Source organism: Acanthochromis polyacanthus, chromosome 13, assembly GCF_021347895.1.
Source record: "Acanthochromis polyacanthus isolate Apoly-LR-REF ecotype Palm Island chromosome 13, KAUST_Apoly_ChrSc, whole genome shotgun sequence".
In the NCBI taxonomy this organism is placed as follows: Eukaryota; Metazoa; Chordata; class Actinopteri; family Pomacentridae; genus Acanthochromis; species Acanthochromis polyacanthus.
Genome location: NC_067125.1, coordinates 24,107,057 through 24,123,535, shown reverse-complemented (window position 1 = coordinate 24,123,535; position 16,479 = coordinate 24,107,057). Strand labels below are relative to the sequence as shown.

At 42.6% G+C, this 16,479-nt stretch overlaps 1 protein-coding gene across 1 annotated transcript; it reads right to left on the bottom strand.

Annotated features, from left to right (window-relative positions):
• Positions 1-8,566, bottom strand: LOC110966688 (uncharacterized). Its single transcript, XM_051958258.1, has 4 exons — positions 8,263-8,566; positions 7,090-7,410; positions 5,524-5,620; positions 1-13 (listed from the first exon to the last, which is right to left on the bottom strand). The coding sequence occupies exons 1-4, from the start codon at positions 8,564-8,566 to the stop codon at positions 1-3; spliced, it is 735 nt and encodes a 244-aa protein (XP_051814218.1).
• Positions 8,567-16,479: the final 7,913 nt, after the last annotated feature.

The window sequence follows — 16,479 nt, the reverse complement described above, 5'->3', positions numbered from 1 at the left end:
TTACAGAGGGGAGCTGGAGAACCCAAGTGCAGACACAGAAACTGACAGACAAGTGACTAAAGGGAAGAGTTTTATTAAACTAGAAAACTAAACCAATACATGAATGGAGAACTGAACTGGGGAGACAGAACTAAACCAAACTACTCAAAACCCTACAAACCAACATTATGAATATAAAAACGGAAACCTACAAAACTAAGCTGAATTAACAAAACTAAGCTGAAGAGGGGTAATTACAAGATGGGGGAATAGACAATAGAGAGGGAAGACAGGGTTAGGGAATCCAGGGGCAGACGGAGACGAGACAGGAAGAACAGGCTTGAAACAAAAGCTGGGCTGGTGAGAACCTGGAGATGATCAGAGTCCATGTGGAGGGGGGAAAATCCAGGAGGGAAAAAAGTGGGGCACAGAATCTCAGTGGGAATGTGAATCTATGGTCCAATGGCGAGTGAATGACAGAGCTGGCTTATATACTGGGAGGTGGAATTGGAAACAGGGGAGTGGTGTGAGTTAATTATGACGGCTGATTGTCATTGCTGCAATCAGACTGCAGGCAGGTTGAAGATTCAGGGAGCAGAGACACAAGAGAGAAGACAGAGGGAGCCAGAGGTACCAGACAAGGAGAGAGAGAAGACATGGGACGAGTCAGGGAGAGATCTGAGAGAGAGAGAGAACAGAGAATGAGAATAGAGAGAGACAGGTGACAGGAAAAAGGACAGAGAAGGAAAAAAGAGGGAGAAGGAGAAAGGGCAGGGTCCAGAGCAGGAACCATAACAACTGACTGGACAGCAAGATTCAGGGCTGCCAACTTGTGAGCAGACCTTAGAGATTTGGTTTGTGTGTGATGCTGATGGGGGGTCTGGGGGCCCTCCTCCAGAAAATTTTGAAAATTACTGATCCTATTTCCTGCATTCTGGTGTATTTTAAGAGCATTTTGCCTGTTAAAATCTTATTATAGAGATAACATTAAGTGATAATAAAAAAACAAAAACATTGATCTTAAACAAAAGCAGAAAAAAAACAGAGCAAGGGCAGGCAGTATTGAAAATGGTTCTTCATATAAAATATGGATGAAAGTTCTGTGGCTGGATGAGCACAACACATTTCAGGATTTTCCATAAATATATGCATAACGGAAATAACTCCAGCAACCACTTTGTAACATTTGTCTTGGATGATTTTAATGCACTCAACAGCTTCAAGTTGACCACATCAGCCAACTAAACAATAAAAAGTGCTGAAGCAAAAACAAAACATATCTTCATAACTTAAGTTATCCATTCACTGAACAGAATTACAATCAGACACTAAACTCTGTCCCACAGGAGCAGGGTGACATGGACTAAACCCAGGACTAAACCAGGTCTGACTGGACCTCACAGGAGCAGGGTGAATAACTTATTAACTAGGCCCAAAAATAAATAATAAAGACTGTAAACTCAGAATAAATGACGCAATTGTAAACAGGAACAGGAAAAGAACAGGGAAAATGAATTCTTGTGAGTCATGTTGTCCTCCCTGGTGGCCTTTTTTGAAGCCGTGATGATCTCTGGTTCCCATTTATGGCATGGCTCCAAACCATTCATTTTAATAGTCATGACGGAGGAGAGTGTTCCCTCTAGAGCCAGACTGTTCCTGTTCTTAGCCCTGTTCAGTCCAACCAGTGAAAACAGAGCATTACAGAAGGTAGTCATATTAGGTCCAAAACTAGCAAAAGATGCCAGTTAGTGTTCCATCATGGGAACAGCAGCAAAACCAGAAAACCAATGTTTTTTTCCCATTAATTTGCTACTCAGTGTGCAATCTGAAGGTTTCATTTTCTGTTTACATTTAAACTGTGCACAATTTCAACTGAACCTTAAACAAAAACTTCAGAAGTCCCACTGGTTTTGCTGCTGATGGAATGGTGCAATGCTAACAGACATGTTTTTACATCACATGCATACCCTCTATAGTTTATTTTGTCAGTGATGGTAGCTGTGGTAACAGTCAAATCCTGATATTTTGACCTAGTTTATGTTTTTCTTCTTTTCTTTCAACTATTGCAAGGTCTATCACATGAGCCAGGTAATTGTCGTGAAGTCCAATGTATTCTCTATCAGCATAAATTAACTAAGGTTATAGTATTATCCCATAATGGTGTATAATAATGTGACCTTATTTATATTTGTGTGATGTTTGTTAAAAGGACTTTCAGAAAAAGATATGAAATGCTGGTTTGTGGATTCAGCCAGAGGTAATGATCTGATTAATATTGGGGGAAAACACCTGCCCTCCAACTTAGTTATAGCAGTGGTTTGCAAACTTTTACTGCTGAGATCCACACTAGATGTTACAAACACGGCGTTTAGAACCCAAAAAGCAGGCACTCAGGCAGGCGGATAAATAAACAGGGATTTAATAAGGAAACACAACATAAAACTCTCCACATGGGAGGCACAGGAACTAAACAGAACAGGGGCTAAACTAAACTAAGGGCGACGGCTCAACGGCCGTGGTGGGGGCTAATCAAACAGAACTGAGGAACTCAAGATATAAGAGTCCAGGGGGTCAGGAGCTGAGGCGGGGATGGAGCTGAGGAGAGCCGGTGGCGGGGTTTGTGGCAAGGACAACAGGGTAGGGAGAACCAGAGCAGACGGGGGGAGTCCGGAGTGGAGGGGGAAACGGAACGGATGCGGGATTCCAGGACGGGAGACCAGACGAGGGACTCCGGGGTCAAAGAGAGAGTAGAGCTTGAGCAGACTGGTGTGGTTTTGGCTGAGGAAACGCCAGCAATGGCCCAGCAGAGGGGAGAGTCTGGCTTTATCTGCCGGTGGTTAGTGATTTGGACCAGCTGCGCTCCTCCGCAGTCGTTCTTAATTGTCCAGAGCGCAGCACAGGAGAGGGAGGGGCCATGACACTAGAACATTTTGGAAATATACATTTATTTTTTGTTGAATAAATTGTTGTATTAGGGATGATTGAAAAAAGTACAGATAGAACAAATACTGGGTAGGATCAAACAAGGCATTCACAACCAAGAAAAATGTTGAATAAACCAGGTCAAAAAACGGGAGAGTATCTTTGATGAAATTCATTATGATCTCATTAACAGCTAAAAAGAATTGCCTAATTTAATACATGTCACTCCTTTACAGATTTGTGGATCACTGTGCAACAAATTTTCCGATTTTTTTTGCTTGTAACAACATTCTAAGCAGCCGTGTGACACCAAAACTTTTTAGTATGTGACATGCTAGCAAACTTATAGTTCTCCCGCTCACAGGAAACAAGTCACTTTGAGACTACAAGCCCACTGACACAGCAACTGAGCGATATGCTTGTTCTAAAGCCTTAATATGGACCTGAAAAGGTTAATGTCGGTATGATGATCTGGAATCACTCCTCCATGATCATTTAAAGCTCCCGGGCACACAGGCTTTCAAACACGGTACATCAATAGCCACCCGCTACAGCTGCACAATGACTGGGGAGTGGAGAGGAAGGCTGGGAGCCAAGATGTCGGCAAGGCGGTAAACACACTTAGAGAACTTTCCTCCAACTTATGTGAAGAAATGGCATCAGAAAATTGTTCTTTTGAACTGTAGTAATGTCAAACAGCCGTTCTGGAAAACGTAAAAGTGAAGTTCGTCAGCCTCCTACTCCTACAAAAGTGCCTTCCTTAAAAAAAGGGAAACTGAGCAGGGGACCTTAGACTGATCTTCAGTGCCAAGTTTGATTATCCTGACTTCAGCGGTTGCAGAGATATCGGACTGGACATAGCCACATACATACATACATACATACATACATACTTACCCAGCCAGATACCGCACCGAATGAAATAACCCCGCCGACGTACCGGTCGGGCGTGGTTAATGAAGACAGACAGAGATTAAAGCATTGTGATTTAAAGTGATTTTGACAGGTAATATGAAAACAGTTGTGTTAAACTACATCAGGTGTATAGAGATTCTACAATCAGTCCTGATCCAGACTGAGACTCCAACCAATCAGTGATGAGATGAACAGTCTGATGGAGGACAAGAGTTCTGGAGGAGCAGGTCAGAGACAGAAACCTGGAGCTGAACACACTATCTGAACACACCATCTATCCATCCATCCATCCATCCATCCATCCATCCATCCATCATACATCCATCATCTAGTGAAATCTCTGAAAATAAGTAATAATTTACAGATTAACTCTCAAAAAATACAGGAGAAAACTGTAAATAACATGCATATCTGACTGTAAGATTAGATTATTTTTACTGTACATACAGCCACAAAAAAATAGCATTTTACAGACATTTGCTACTATTTGAAAAAAAATGGGCGAATTAAGGACTGAAAAAGTTTTTTTAAACTGTGATTTCACAGATTTTCATATTTTTGTTCAATTACAGATATCTTTTAAAATCACTGAAAAATGTTAATAATTTACATGTTAACTGTAAAAAACAATTTGAAAAATGAGTGAAAACTGTGAATAATGTTCATATTTGACTGTAAAATTAGACTAACTTTATTGTATTTAAATGTATTTAAAAATTACAGATATTTGATTGCATTTACAGAAAAATCACCAATGAAGGACTAAAAAATTTATGTTATCAGTTATTTTACAGATTTTCTAAATTTTGTTGAAATTACAGATAATATCTACTAAAATCTCTGAAAAAGAATAATTTAAATGTTAACTGTGGGAAAAAAAAACATTAATTAAAAAAGATGAAAATTGTAAATAATGTCTATATTTGACTGAAAAAATTGGATTAATTTCATTTGATTTAAAGTAATAAAAAATGACATTATTTTACAGACGTGCTGTCATTTGTAAAGAAAATTATGACTAATAAAGACTGAAAACGTTTTTTTTAACTGTTGTTCAATTACAGATAATGTTTAAAATCACTGAAAAATGCTAATAATTTATATATTAATTGTAAAAAAAATTATAAAAGCGAATGAAAACTGTAAATAACGTTCATATTTGACTAAAATTAGACTAATTTCATTTCATTTCTGAGAAAAATTACCAATGAATAAATACATTTTTTTAATGTTTTTAACAGTTATTTCACAGCTTTTTAAAGAATTGTTAAATTACAGATAATATCTTTTAAAATCACTGAAAAATATAATTAATTTACATGTTACCAATAAAAAAACAGCCAAAACTGTAAATAACGTCCACATTAAAAATCAGTATTTTTATAACCTGACTGTATTTTTTTCTGTATTTAAATCAGCTGAAATATTGTTGTTTTCTGTAGAAGTTGTTGTTGTTTGACTTCTAGATGAAAGTTTATTTTATGGACAAAAGCAGACAGATCATTTTCTGGATTTTCTTGGTAAATCGTGGATCACTGGAGGTCAGCGAGGACGTTCGTTTCTTCATTTCTGCTTCTGGTTTCTACAGAGCTACAAAGATGAGAGAGAAAACAAGTCTGATAAAGACTAAAATAGCTTTTCTTTTATATTAAACATATATTTTAAGTACATTTTTTTCTTTTTATATTAAACATATATTATACGTACAGTGTTTTCTTTTTAAAGTAGAAGCAGGTGACAGAGATGAGAAGAACCATCACCAGCAGGTGGACAACAAGTCTGATGATCAAATCCATCAGAAGAGCTGAAAAACAGAAGAAAACACATTATTACTGACATTATTTCATTATTAAACACATTATTGTTGCACTTAAACATGATAAGTTGCTTCAGTTTTGGTTCCTGTTTTTGTGAAATAAATAGGATTCAGAAAGTTCACAAACTTCAATTTCAGTAGCCTCCTTGTGCAGCGATAAACTGCTCCCAGCACTCCTGCTACACTTTGAATGTGACCGTGACACACTCAGCTAGCTTGATTTTAGCTTGATTTATTCAACCTTTTCTACCTTTATCGCTGCAATATGAAGCTACTTTGAACAGAAAAGATTTTTCTTTTCTCTTTTATTTGTCTTTTTATGTAAAAGCTGTAAAAACTGCTGAAAAACAAATTGTTTAAAGGGAGAAAATATGGACTGAACACGCTAACTTGCGAGTGTGAGTGTGAGGGTGAGTGTGTCATGGTCACATTCAAAGTGTAGCAGGAGTGCTGGGAGCAGTTTGTTGTTGCACAAGGAAGCTACTATGACAGCTAAAGTAGTTTCATTTACAGACTCATTTTGTATCGAAAACTGTTTAAAACTGCTGAAAAAGCCGTTTCAAAGGAGTAAAGGTGGACTAAAAGTTGTATGTGTGGAGTGTGTCATGGTTTCAAAGTGTAGCAGGAGCATTTGGAGCAGTTTATTGTTGCACAAGGAAGCAACTATGACAGCTAAAGTTTATTCATTTATAGATGTATTTTGCATTCAAAACCATTAAAAACTGCCAAAAAAACAAGTTATTTGAAGTGAATAAAGGTGGACTAAAGCTGCATGTATTGAGTGTGTCATGGTCACATTCAAAGGGTAGCAGGAGCATTTGGAGCAGTTTGTTGATGCACAATGAGTCTACTTCGACAGCTAAAGTTGATTCATTTCTGGATGTATTTTGTACTGAAAGCTATTAAAAAACTGCTAAAAAAAAGTTGCTTAAAGGTAGAAAACGTGGACCAAACAAGTGTGAGCATGTCACGGTTACGTTTCAAGTGTAGCAGGAGCATTTAGAGCAATTTATTGCTGCAAATGGAAGCTACTTCAATAGCTACAGTAGATTTATTTGTAGATATATTTTGTTTTGAAAACCATTAAAAATTGCGAAAACAAAAAAACAAGTTGTTTGGAGGAAGTAAAGGTGGACTAAATAAAGCTAACCACTGTGTCATGGTTACATTTCAAGTGTAGCAGGAGCACTGGGGGCAGTTTATCGCTGCACAAGGTGGCTACTTCGACAGCTAATGTTGCTAAAATTGAACTTTCTGAATCAGAATTATTTCACAAACTGCTGTTAAAAGAGGAACAAGTGCAGATTTTTAGAAAATGCAGTCCAGGTTTGGCCTTTGCATGAATGGAATCACCACAGTGTCTGTCTTTGTACTGGAATTAAGACACCAATAAGCCTGAGGAGGTCTATCTGAGTAGAAAGCAGAACTTCTGTTCCCCTCCTGGACTCTGAAGCTACCTGAAGGTATGAGATAGATGGGCCGGCTGGTGGAGGAGAAGTTATGGGAGAAAACGTTGAGGTGGTAAATACAGGTGTACGTCCCTCTATGGAGGCCTTCTGCAGCAGGAAACAGGAAAACGGCAGAATGTGTGACGGCTGGAAGGACGTAGTCAAGCGTTGTGCTGGAGGAGTTGAAGACGAGCTGGAAGGAACCTCCTGGATACTGAGGCCTGGTGGAGCAGATGATGCTGAAGTTAGAGCCCAAGAGGACCCGAACCTTCTGCTGCTGGACTTCAAAACGGGATGAAGACACGGAGATGTTTGGTTGAACCAGCAGATCTGGAAACACAGAGGTTCCTTTATCTACACTGTAAAAAAATCTGCTGTTTATAACTGTTATTTGCTCAATAATTACTATTATTTAAATTACAGATGATATCTCACTGAAAATTTTTATGAACACTAATTCATTCTTCTACAGACATTTGTTGGAATGTAATCAAATGTTAAATTTTTTCACAGTTTTGTTGAATTACAGAAAATAACTAGAAAGAAAGTGTCCACATTAAAAATCTGTATTTTTATGAACAGCTTTGGACCATAAACCTGGAAAAAAAATCTGTATTTTCCAGATATTTGCTATCATTTGAAAGAAAAAAATTAATGATTGAAAATTTGTCATTTTTAACGGTTATTTTTCAAACTTACACAGTTTATTTAAATTAGATTTTATCTTTAAAATCACAAAAATATTTTATTCCATGGTAACTGAAGAAAATAGGACAAAACTCTAAATACAAAATCTAAATATTTCCAAATGTTGTTTTGTTCTTTTGCAAAATTGAACTGTAAAATCACATTTTTTATACATTTTGTAGTTTAAATTTAGATTTTTTATTGTTTTTAAATAACCAAACATAATGTCTTGTTACAGATATTTATTGTTAATGGAAGAAATACTCTGATATAATGTTTTTTAACTGTTACTTTACATATTTTTGCAGTTTTGTTGAAGATAATATTTAGGAAAACACTAAAAAATAACTCATGATGGTCATCTGAATAAATAATGTCTACATGGTGGATCTTTGTGGCTGCTGCAGTTGCACACTGAGGTAAAGAAGGAACCAAGAAGCAGAAATTGTGCTCCTCAGTTCATCTTTCAGTGGAAACACCTGAAGCTGTTGTTACCTGAGCAGACCACCTGCAGGCTCCGGGAGTCTTCTCCGTCGTCGACAAGAACCAGACAGTCCTGGAGGGAAACAGCCGACTGGAAGCAGGAGGACCAGATCCCCCACACAGGTCTCAGTGAGTTAGAGAACTTTACATCTGTAGCCACGACAGAACCACATCCGAGCTGAGAACACACTGCTGCTGCTACTGCTGATGTCCAGTTCTGGTTCTGGTGCCACAACCAGTCCAGGTCCACCGCAGGCCTCCACTCTCTCTGGACCTTCATCTGCAGCTGACCTGCACAGGTGCTGCCGTTTCCCATCAGCCTCACATGGTCTGGAGCTGAGAGGAGACAGGAGGCAGCTCTGAGAAGGTTCTACTGATGTGTTCTGCAGAACGTTTTCTCTCAGTTCCCAGAACGTTCTTCTTAAAAGCAGAAAGATGCCTTGATGAGAACATTATTGGACTGAACGTTCAGTGTGACAGATATCTGATTTCTTTTAAAGTCAAAGATTGTTCATTTTTGATTGTTAAAAAAACTTGTCACAAAACATTTTTCAGCTTCTTTGGGGAAAATAAATCTTGGATAATTATGCATATTAGCTTTATTTGAGTTTAGTGTGGTCATAAAAGCGTATCATTTCCACCTTCCTCCTAATGACATTGTTAATTTTCCTGGTTGAACATAGAAAAACCTGTATGCAGGTAGAATATGAACTAAGACAGAACAATGCTATAACTGCTATTATTACTTTTAATAACATGCTGAGGGCTCAACCCTGCAAGGCAAGTTCCAAAGGAGCAGGAGAGAGAGAGGGAAAGAGCAATATTCTTCATGTCCCCCCCAGGAATTACTCTCTGAAATTTTACTGTTTATTGCCCCCCCCCAAAAAAAAAAATGAAATGGGATTTTTGCCTCTAGTCTTTACAGACAGAATGTTCCACCTTTGTGGAAGCATCTTTCAAAAAACGTTCTGTCATCTGAGGTGGTAACACCTTGACAACATTCTCTGAATGTTTCAGTGAAAACATCCATTTGTTATCATCAGTGTTTTAAAGAAGAACTTTCCCTCAACATACAAGCTAAATCTTCCTCCTTTAATAGTATCACATGAGGGAACGTTTTGTGAACATCATCTGAGGCCTGGAAAACGTTTTGAATATTGGTTTGAGAACCTGATCTGAGTTTCGGACAACATCCTCTGAATGTTGCATTCAGACTTTTTGTACCTTTACAGGAACATCACTGTAAACTTTCTGAGAACATTCTCCGAACATTTGATGAATTTTCTCTGAATAAAATCATGAGCGCTTGTAGGTAATGTTCTCCAACGCTGTGGGAACGTTACCTGCTCTCTGGAAGTGATTCCAGCTGCAGCTTTACCTGAGCAGGTGAGTGTGACGGTGGTTCCAGGTGAGCAGGTGTCTCTATCTGAGCGCTCACAGTGCAGCAGAGCAGACTCATGGCCTCCACACCAGAACTCTGGGCTCCACTCTGCAGCTTCTTCATAGAGTTCCTCCTCAAACCCTGAAGGAGAACCACAGCCCAGCTCCTTGCAGACCACCTCAGCATCCTGCAGGTCAAATCCATTTGAACACACTGACGACCACACCTGGTTCCACTTCACCTGCAGTCTACCAGAACACAGGTGAGTCCCGCCTACCAGCCTCACAGAGTCTGCAGGAGGAGACAGAAGATCAGAAGGTTCAACATTTGTTAAAATTATACCGATTCTGCTCCACCAAGACACCAATGATGGCATCATGATGTGAAGCATGGTGGTGGCAGCATCATGATGTTCCTCAGCAGCAGGTCCTGGAAGGCTTGTAAAGGTAGAGGGTCAATGAATGCAGCAAAGTCTCAAGAAATTCCGGAGGAACCTGCTGCAGTCTGGATAAAACTGAGACTTGGAGAAGATCAGTTTTCCATCCAGACGATGAATCGAAGCAAAGAGTCAAAGATACTCAGTAATGACTTAAAGACAAAAAGGAGAAAGTTCTGGAGGCTGAATCAGAGTCCAGACCTCAATCCAACGGAGGATTAGAGTCTGGACCTGAAAAGTTTTGTTCACTCAGGATCCCTGTGGAACCTGACATTTATGTCTAATGGAATCTACTGCTGGTGTGATTATTGGTGTTACCTGAGCAGGTGACTTCCAAGCTGTCAGTGATCTGTTCATGATTCACTGTCACACATTCCTTCAGTGTCGAATAAGGGCAGCCGGACCTGATCCACCAAGCATCTTCCTGAGGATATTCAGGTCTGTTTACTGCTGAGACTGCAGCACCACAGCCCAGACGTCTACAGATCAGAGCCGCCACATTCAGGTTCCATTTGGGGTTTTGGATTTTCATCGCTCTCCAGACTCCATCATGTTTCATCTCCAGTCTACCAGCACAACGGTTAGCTCCTCCCTCCAACCGAACATCATCAGGGTCTGGACAGAAAGGGACTGATTACAGAAAGTGATTTGAAAAAGAAGAAAAACTGAAATCAAGGCTGCAGCTTTACCTGAGCAGGTGAGTGTGACGGTGGTTCCAGGTGAGCAGGTGTCTCTATCTGAGCGCTCACAGTGCAGCAGAGCAGACTCATGGCCTCCACACCGGAACTCTGTGCTCCACTCTGGAGCTCTTCTATAGAGTTTCTCCTCAAATCCTGAAGGAGAACCACAGCCCAGCTCCCTGCAGACCACCTCAGCATCCTGCAGGTCAAATCCATTTGAACACACTGACGACCACACCTGGTTCCACTTCACCTGCAGTCTACCTGAACACAGGTGAGTCCCACCCACCAGCATCACAGAGTCTACAGGAGGAGACAGAAGATCAGAAGGTTCAATATTTGGTGAAATTACATCCAAACTACAGATTCGGCAGAATCAGTGCTCAGTACTGATTCACATGGTAAAAATTACAGCATTTTAACAGTTTTTATCTGTGATCTCTATTTTTTTAATTACATATATTATTATTCTCTGTTTGTTAAAATTACAAATAAAAGCTCACAAAGTCACAAAACGAAAGTATTCATTTATATTCTGACTGTGCAGGTGTTGAGTGAAAATGCAGGAAGAACTGTTTTGTAGACGTTTAGAGTCGGAATGTTGGCTCACTGGATGTAAAAAAAAAAGTTTTGTGGATACTCAAAGTTCTTCACTTGGAGCAGCACCTCCCCCATCCTGGAGGGAACAATCCACCAGTTTCCAGCTGAGGACCATGATGTAAGACTTGGAGGAGCTGACTCACATCTCAGTTGCTTCACATTCAGCTGCAAACTGCTCCAGAGCTGCTGAAGGTCTGATGAAGCCAACAGAACCTCATCATCTACATAAAGCAGAGACGTGATCCAGTTCATGAACACCACAAACAGGACCGGAGACCAGGGACAGCCCTGGTGGAGTCCAACATCCAGGTACCTGTCTGCTGTTTCAGGAGACCCCTAAGACATCCAGGCCCGAAAGTCCTCCTCCTTCAGCCTGATGGTCTCCTTCACCGTTGGCATCCACCAGCAGGTTTTATGGTTTGAACCACAAGAGGCACCAGTGACCTTCTGGTCACAGCTCCCAACAGCTGTTTCTACAATGGAGGCTTTGAACGTGGTCCACTCAGATTCCTTGTCCTAACCCTGACCCAAGATGCAGGACAAACTCTTCTGGAGGTGGGGGTTGAAAACGCTCTGGACTAAGGCCTCCACCAGACATTCCCAGTTCACCCTCACTACAGGTTGGGTTTACCAGGTCTGTCTGGACATCCTTTCCACCATCACTGACAGCTCTGCTCTTCTCTTCATCCAAGTGTCTGAGACATTCAGCTGCAGTTCTGATGACACGACTACAGAGTCCATCATCAACCTTTGGTGTGAGGTGTTCTGGTAACAGGTACACAGATGAGTCATCTCATGCTCAAACATGGTGTGTGTTATGGACAATCCATAACTAGCACAGTAGTCCAACAACAGAACCCCACTCAGGTCAACATCAGGCCGTTCCTCCCAATCACCTCCTCAAAGTGTCTCCATCATGGCTGACATGAGAGGCTGAAGTCCTTCAGAAGAACTTTGGAGTCCCCAGATGGAATCCTTTCCAGGAACCACCCAGAGACTCCAAGAAGGTCGAGTATTCTGACCTGCTGTTCGATGCATCAACACCAACAACAGTCAGTTTTCCCTCCACAACATCCAATCGCAGAGAGTCAACCCTCTGGTTCTCCAGGTAGAACTCCAACAAAGCTACTCTCAGCCAGGGCCTTGTGAGTATCTCCACACCCACCCAGTGCCTCTCATTCTGGGCAACTCTGTAAAAAGAGAGTTCAACCCCTCTCCAGGAGTTTGGTTCCAGAACTGTGCATGGAGGTGAACCCAACTATATCTATCCGGTACCATTCCACCTCCTACACCAGCTCAGGTTCCTTCCTCACCAGTGAGGCTCCACATCAGGTTCCACAACCCACAACCGGTCTACACTGATTTACATACACTGAAAACTGTTTTCCCTGTGATTTTTCACTGGAAACACATTTTATCAACACATTGTAAAGTTGACTCTTGATGGTTTTACCTGAGCAGGTGATCTCTACGACACCAGAGGAGGTTTTATGTTGTTTGTCACAATAAAACAGAAACATGGCTTTGCAGTCAGATTCGAATCTCCAGGTGTCTTTTGAACCCGTCTCTCTTCTTCTGGTTGAAAGTAGAGATCCACAGTCCAGCTCTCCACACACTCCGATGGCAGACGACAGGTCCCAGTCCAGATCATCCACTGGTCTCCATTCGCCCCAGTTTCTCATCTCCAGAGTGCCGTCACACCGGCTGGATCCTCCAACCAACCGGATCAAACCTGGATCTGGGTGGAAACAACAGCACAGGGTAAACAAACAGAACCAGGCTTTAAAGTTGGAACTGTGCTGTTGGAGATGTTTCCTCCTACCTGAGCAGGTGAGTGTGACGGTGGTTCCAGGTGAGCAGGTGTCTCTATCTGAGCGCTCACAGTGCAGCAGAGCAGACTCATGGCCTCCACACCGGAACTCTGTGCTCCACTCTGGAGCTTCTTCATAGTGTTCCTCCTCAAACCCTGAAGGAGAACCACAGCCCAGCTCCCTGCAGACCACCTCAGCATCCTGCAGGTCAAATCCATCTGAACACACTGACGACCACACCTGGTTCCACTTCACCTGCAGTCTACCTGAACACAGGTGAGTCTCGTTCTCCAGCCTCACAGAGTCTACAGGAGGAGACAGAAGATCAGAAGGTTCAATATTTGGAGAAATTACATCATTACAACATTCCTGTGTCAGGGCTGATTCACACTGTAAAAAATTACACCATTTCAACAGTTTTTATCTGAACATTTTTGGAATAATTTATTCATATTTTACACTTTTTTAATAATAAAATAATAAAAAATAAATAATAATAAAAAAAACAAAAAACAAGCCCAAATTTTAAATTTTGTTCACACAAAAAAGTTGAATTTTTACCTCATTCTTTTCAATGTTAAATTACAGAAAATTTCTGTGAAAATCACAGAAAGAAACATTAATTTCCATGTAGACTGTAGAAAAAAGAAAAAAAGATTAAATCTGTGATTAAGTTTTTCTGAAAAGTCTGTATTTTTAAAAAAGTCATTTTTTTCTCTTTAAAAAGTTTCGGCGTAAAATTTTTACTGTTTAAATGAGCAAAAAAAAAAAATTTTTCTGAAATTTCACACTATTTGAAATGAAAGTATCCGTCCATCCTCTATACACCGCTTTATCCTCACTAGGGTCATGGGGGGTGCTGGAGCCTATCCCAGCTGACTCGGGCGAAGGCAGGGGACACCCTGGACAGGTCACCAGTCTGTTGCAGGGCTACATATACAGACAAACAATCACAATCACATTCATACCTATGGGCAATTTAGAGTAACCATGTCACGAATCCAGGTAGTGAACCCAGGCAGAGACCACACGACCGAGGCAGGAACAGGCTGAAGCAGGTTTTATTTAGGACAGGTGGGGGGATAGTGGGGGAGTGGAGAGTCAGGAGAGGGTCCAGGAGGGTGCGGAGAAAACGAGTCCGGGGACGGAGCGGCAGAGCCGGAGGCGCAGGTGGTCCGAGAGCGAGGAGGTAACAGGTGGATCCGGAGGCGCAAGGAGGAAGCCAGGCACGGGAGGTCCGTGAGTGAGGAGGTGGCGGGGGAACCCGGGGATGCAGAAGGGGAGCCAAGGAGGGAGTCCGGCGCAGGACTCGATGCAGGACGGGAGCCGAGGAGGGACATGATGCGGGACGGGAGTCGAGGAGGGAATCCGAGGAGGGACACAATGCAGGAAGGGAGCCGAGGAAGGAATCCACGAAAGGACACAATGCAGGACGGGTGCCGAGGAGGGGATCCGAGGAGGTGCACGATGCAAGACGGGAGCCGAGGAGGGAATCTGAGGATTGACACGATGCAGGAAGGGAGCCGAGGAGGGAATCCACGAAAGGACACGATGCAGGAAGGGAGCCGAGGAGGGAATCCACGAAGGGACACGATGCAGGAAGGGAGCCGAGGAGGGAATCCACGAAGGGACACGATGCAGGAAGGGAGCCGAGGAGGGAATCCACGAAGGGACACGATGCAGGAAGGGAGCCGAGGAGGGAATCCACGAAGGGACACGATGCAGGAAGGGAGCCGAGGAGGGAATCCACGAAAGGACACGATGCAGGAAGGGAGCCGAGGAGGGAATCCACGAAGGGACACGATGCAGGAAGGGAGCCGAGGAGGGAATCCACGAAGGGACACGATGCAGGAAGGGAGCCGAGGAGGGAATCCACGAAGTGACACGATGCAGGAAGGGAGCCGAGGAGGGAATCCAAGAAGGGACACGATGCAGGAAGGGAGCCGAGGAGGGAATCCACGAAGGGACACGATGCAGGAAGGGAGCCGAGGAGGGAATCCACGAAGGGACACGATGCAGGAAGGGAGCCGAGGAGGGAATCCAAGAAGGGACACGATGCAGGAAGGGAGCCAAGGAGGGAATCCACGAAGGGACACGATGCAGGAAGGGAGCCAAGGAGGGAATCCAAGAAGGGACACGATGCAGGAAGGGAGCCGAGGAGGGAATCCAAGAAGGGACGAAGGAGTCAGGCAGGTCGGGAGGGGACTCGGGCAGCTGGGTCACTTGCGTAGCAGAGTCTACGATCTCGCGGAGTGTGGGTGCAGGAACCGGTCTTTTATGGAGAGAGTGGTGTAATCAGGAGATGAACCGCAGCTGCCCGGATTCTGGGGAGAAATGCTAATCACCAAGTGGAGGCAGCCGTGAGGCTGCGCTCCACCTGGTGCAGCGGTGGAGCGAGAGAGGGAGAGAGAGAGGGAGAGAGATAGGAAAAGGGGATTTGGATGTCAGGAACAGGCGTAAACTAACCGTGACGTCACCCGTTGGTTTCAACGCCGAGAAAATGAAGCCTGGATTTTGCTACTTCCTGGTCGCCGTTTTGGATTTTTTGGAGCCAATGACGTAAAAAGCGTCATCAAACAGACTGGACCGGAGAGCAACTAGGGCAGGATTGGCTGAGGACTCTCTTATCCCGCCCACGTTTTACCGCAGAGGCTTCTGTTGCTGTCCATCAAGTATAGCCACGCCCCCTGGCTCCGCCAACTTTAACGATTTATTTAAAATTCAGTATTGATTTATTTTAAGATCGGCCACCTGATCTCTCATTTTGACCATGAAAACTAACGGGAAAAAAATCCTGAGCCGTAGAAAATCAGTCTATCAAATTTTATTTTCTCCAAAAATGAATTGGGGTCTATGGAGAAAAAGCTTCTTGGAGCCAACCCTAGCAGACGGCGTGATATTGCAAGTTTTTGACACTTCCGGGTTGGCTTCAATTCTGGAGCCAGATGCTACGTCCACTATATATACAGTCAATGGTCAGGAAGGACAGGGGGAGAAGGAGGCCCTGACAAACCAATTAATCTTAGCATGTTTTTGGACTGTGGGAGGAGGCTGGAGTACCCAGAGAAAACCCACGCATGCACAGGGAGAACATGCAAACTCCATGCAGAAAGATCCCGGGAAAGCCGGGACACGAACCAAGGATCTTCTTGCTCAAGGCGAAAGCGCTAACCACTTTTCCACTGCGCAGCCCAAAATGAAAGCATATATTTTAAAAATTGCAAAGTACAGCCATGGCCATAAGTTTGGACACGAGTACCATGACGCTTGTGAATCTTCAACCAAAATGAAATATATTTCATTTTGGTTGATGGCTATGAC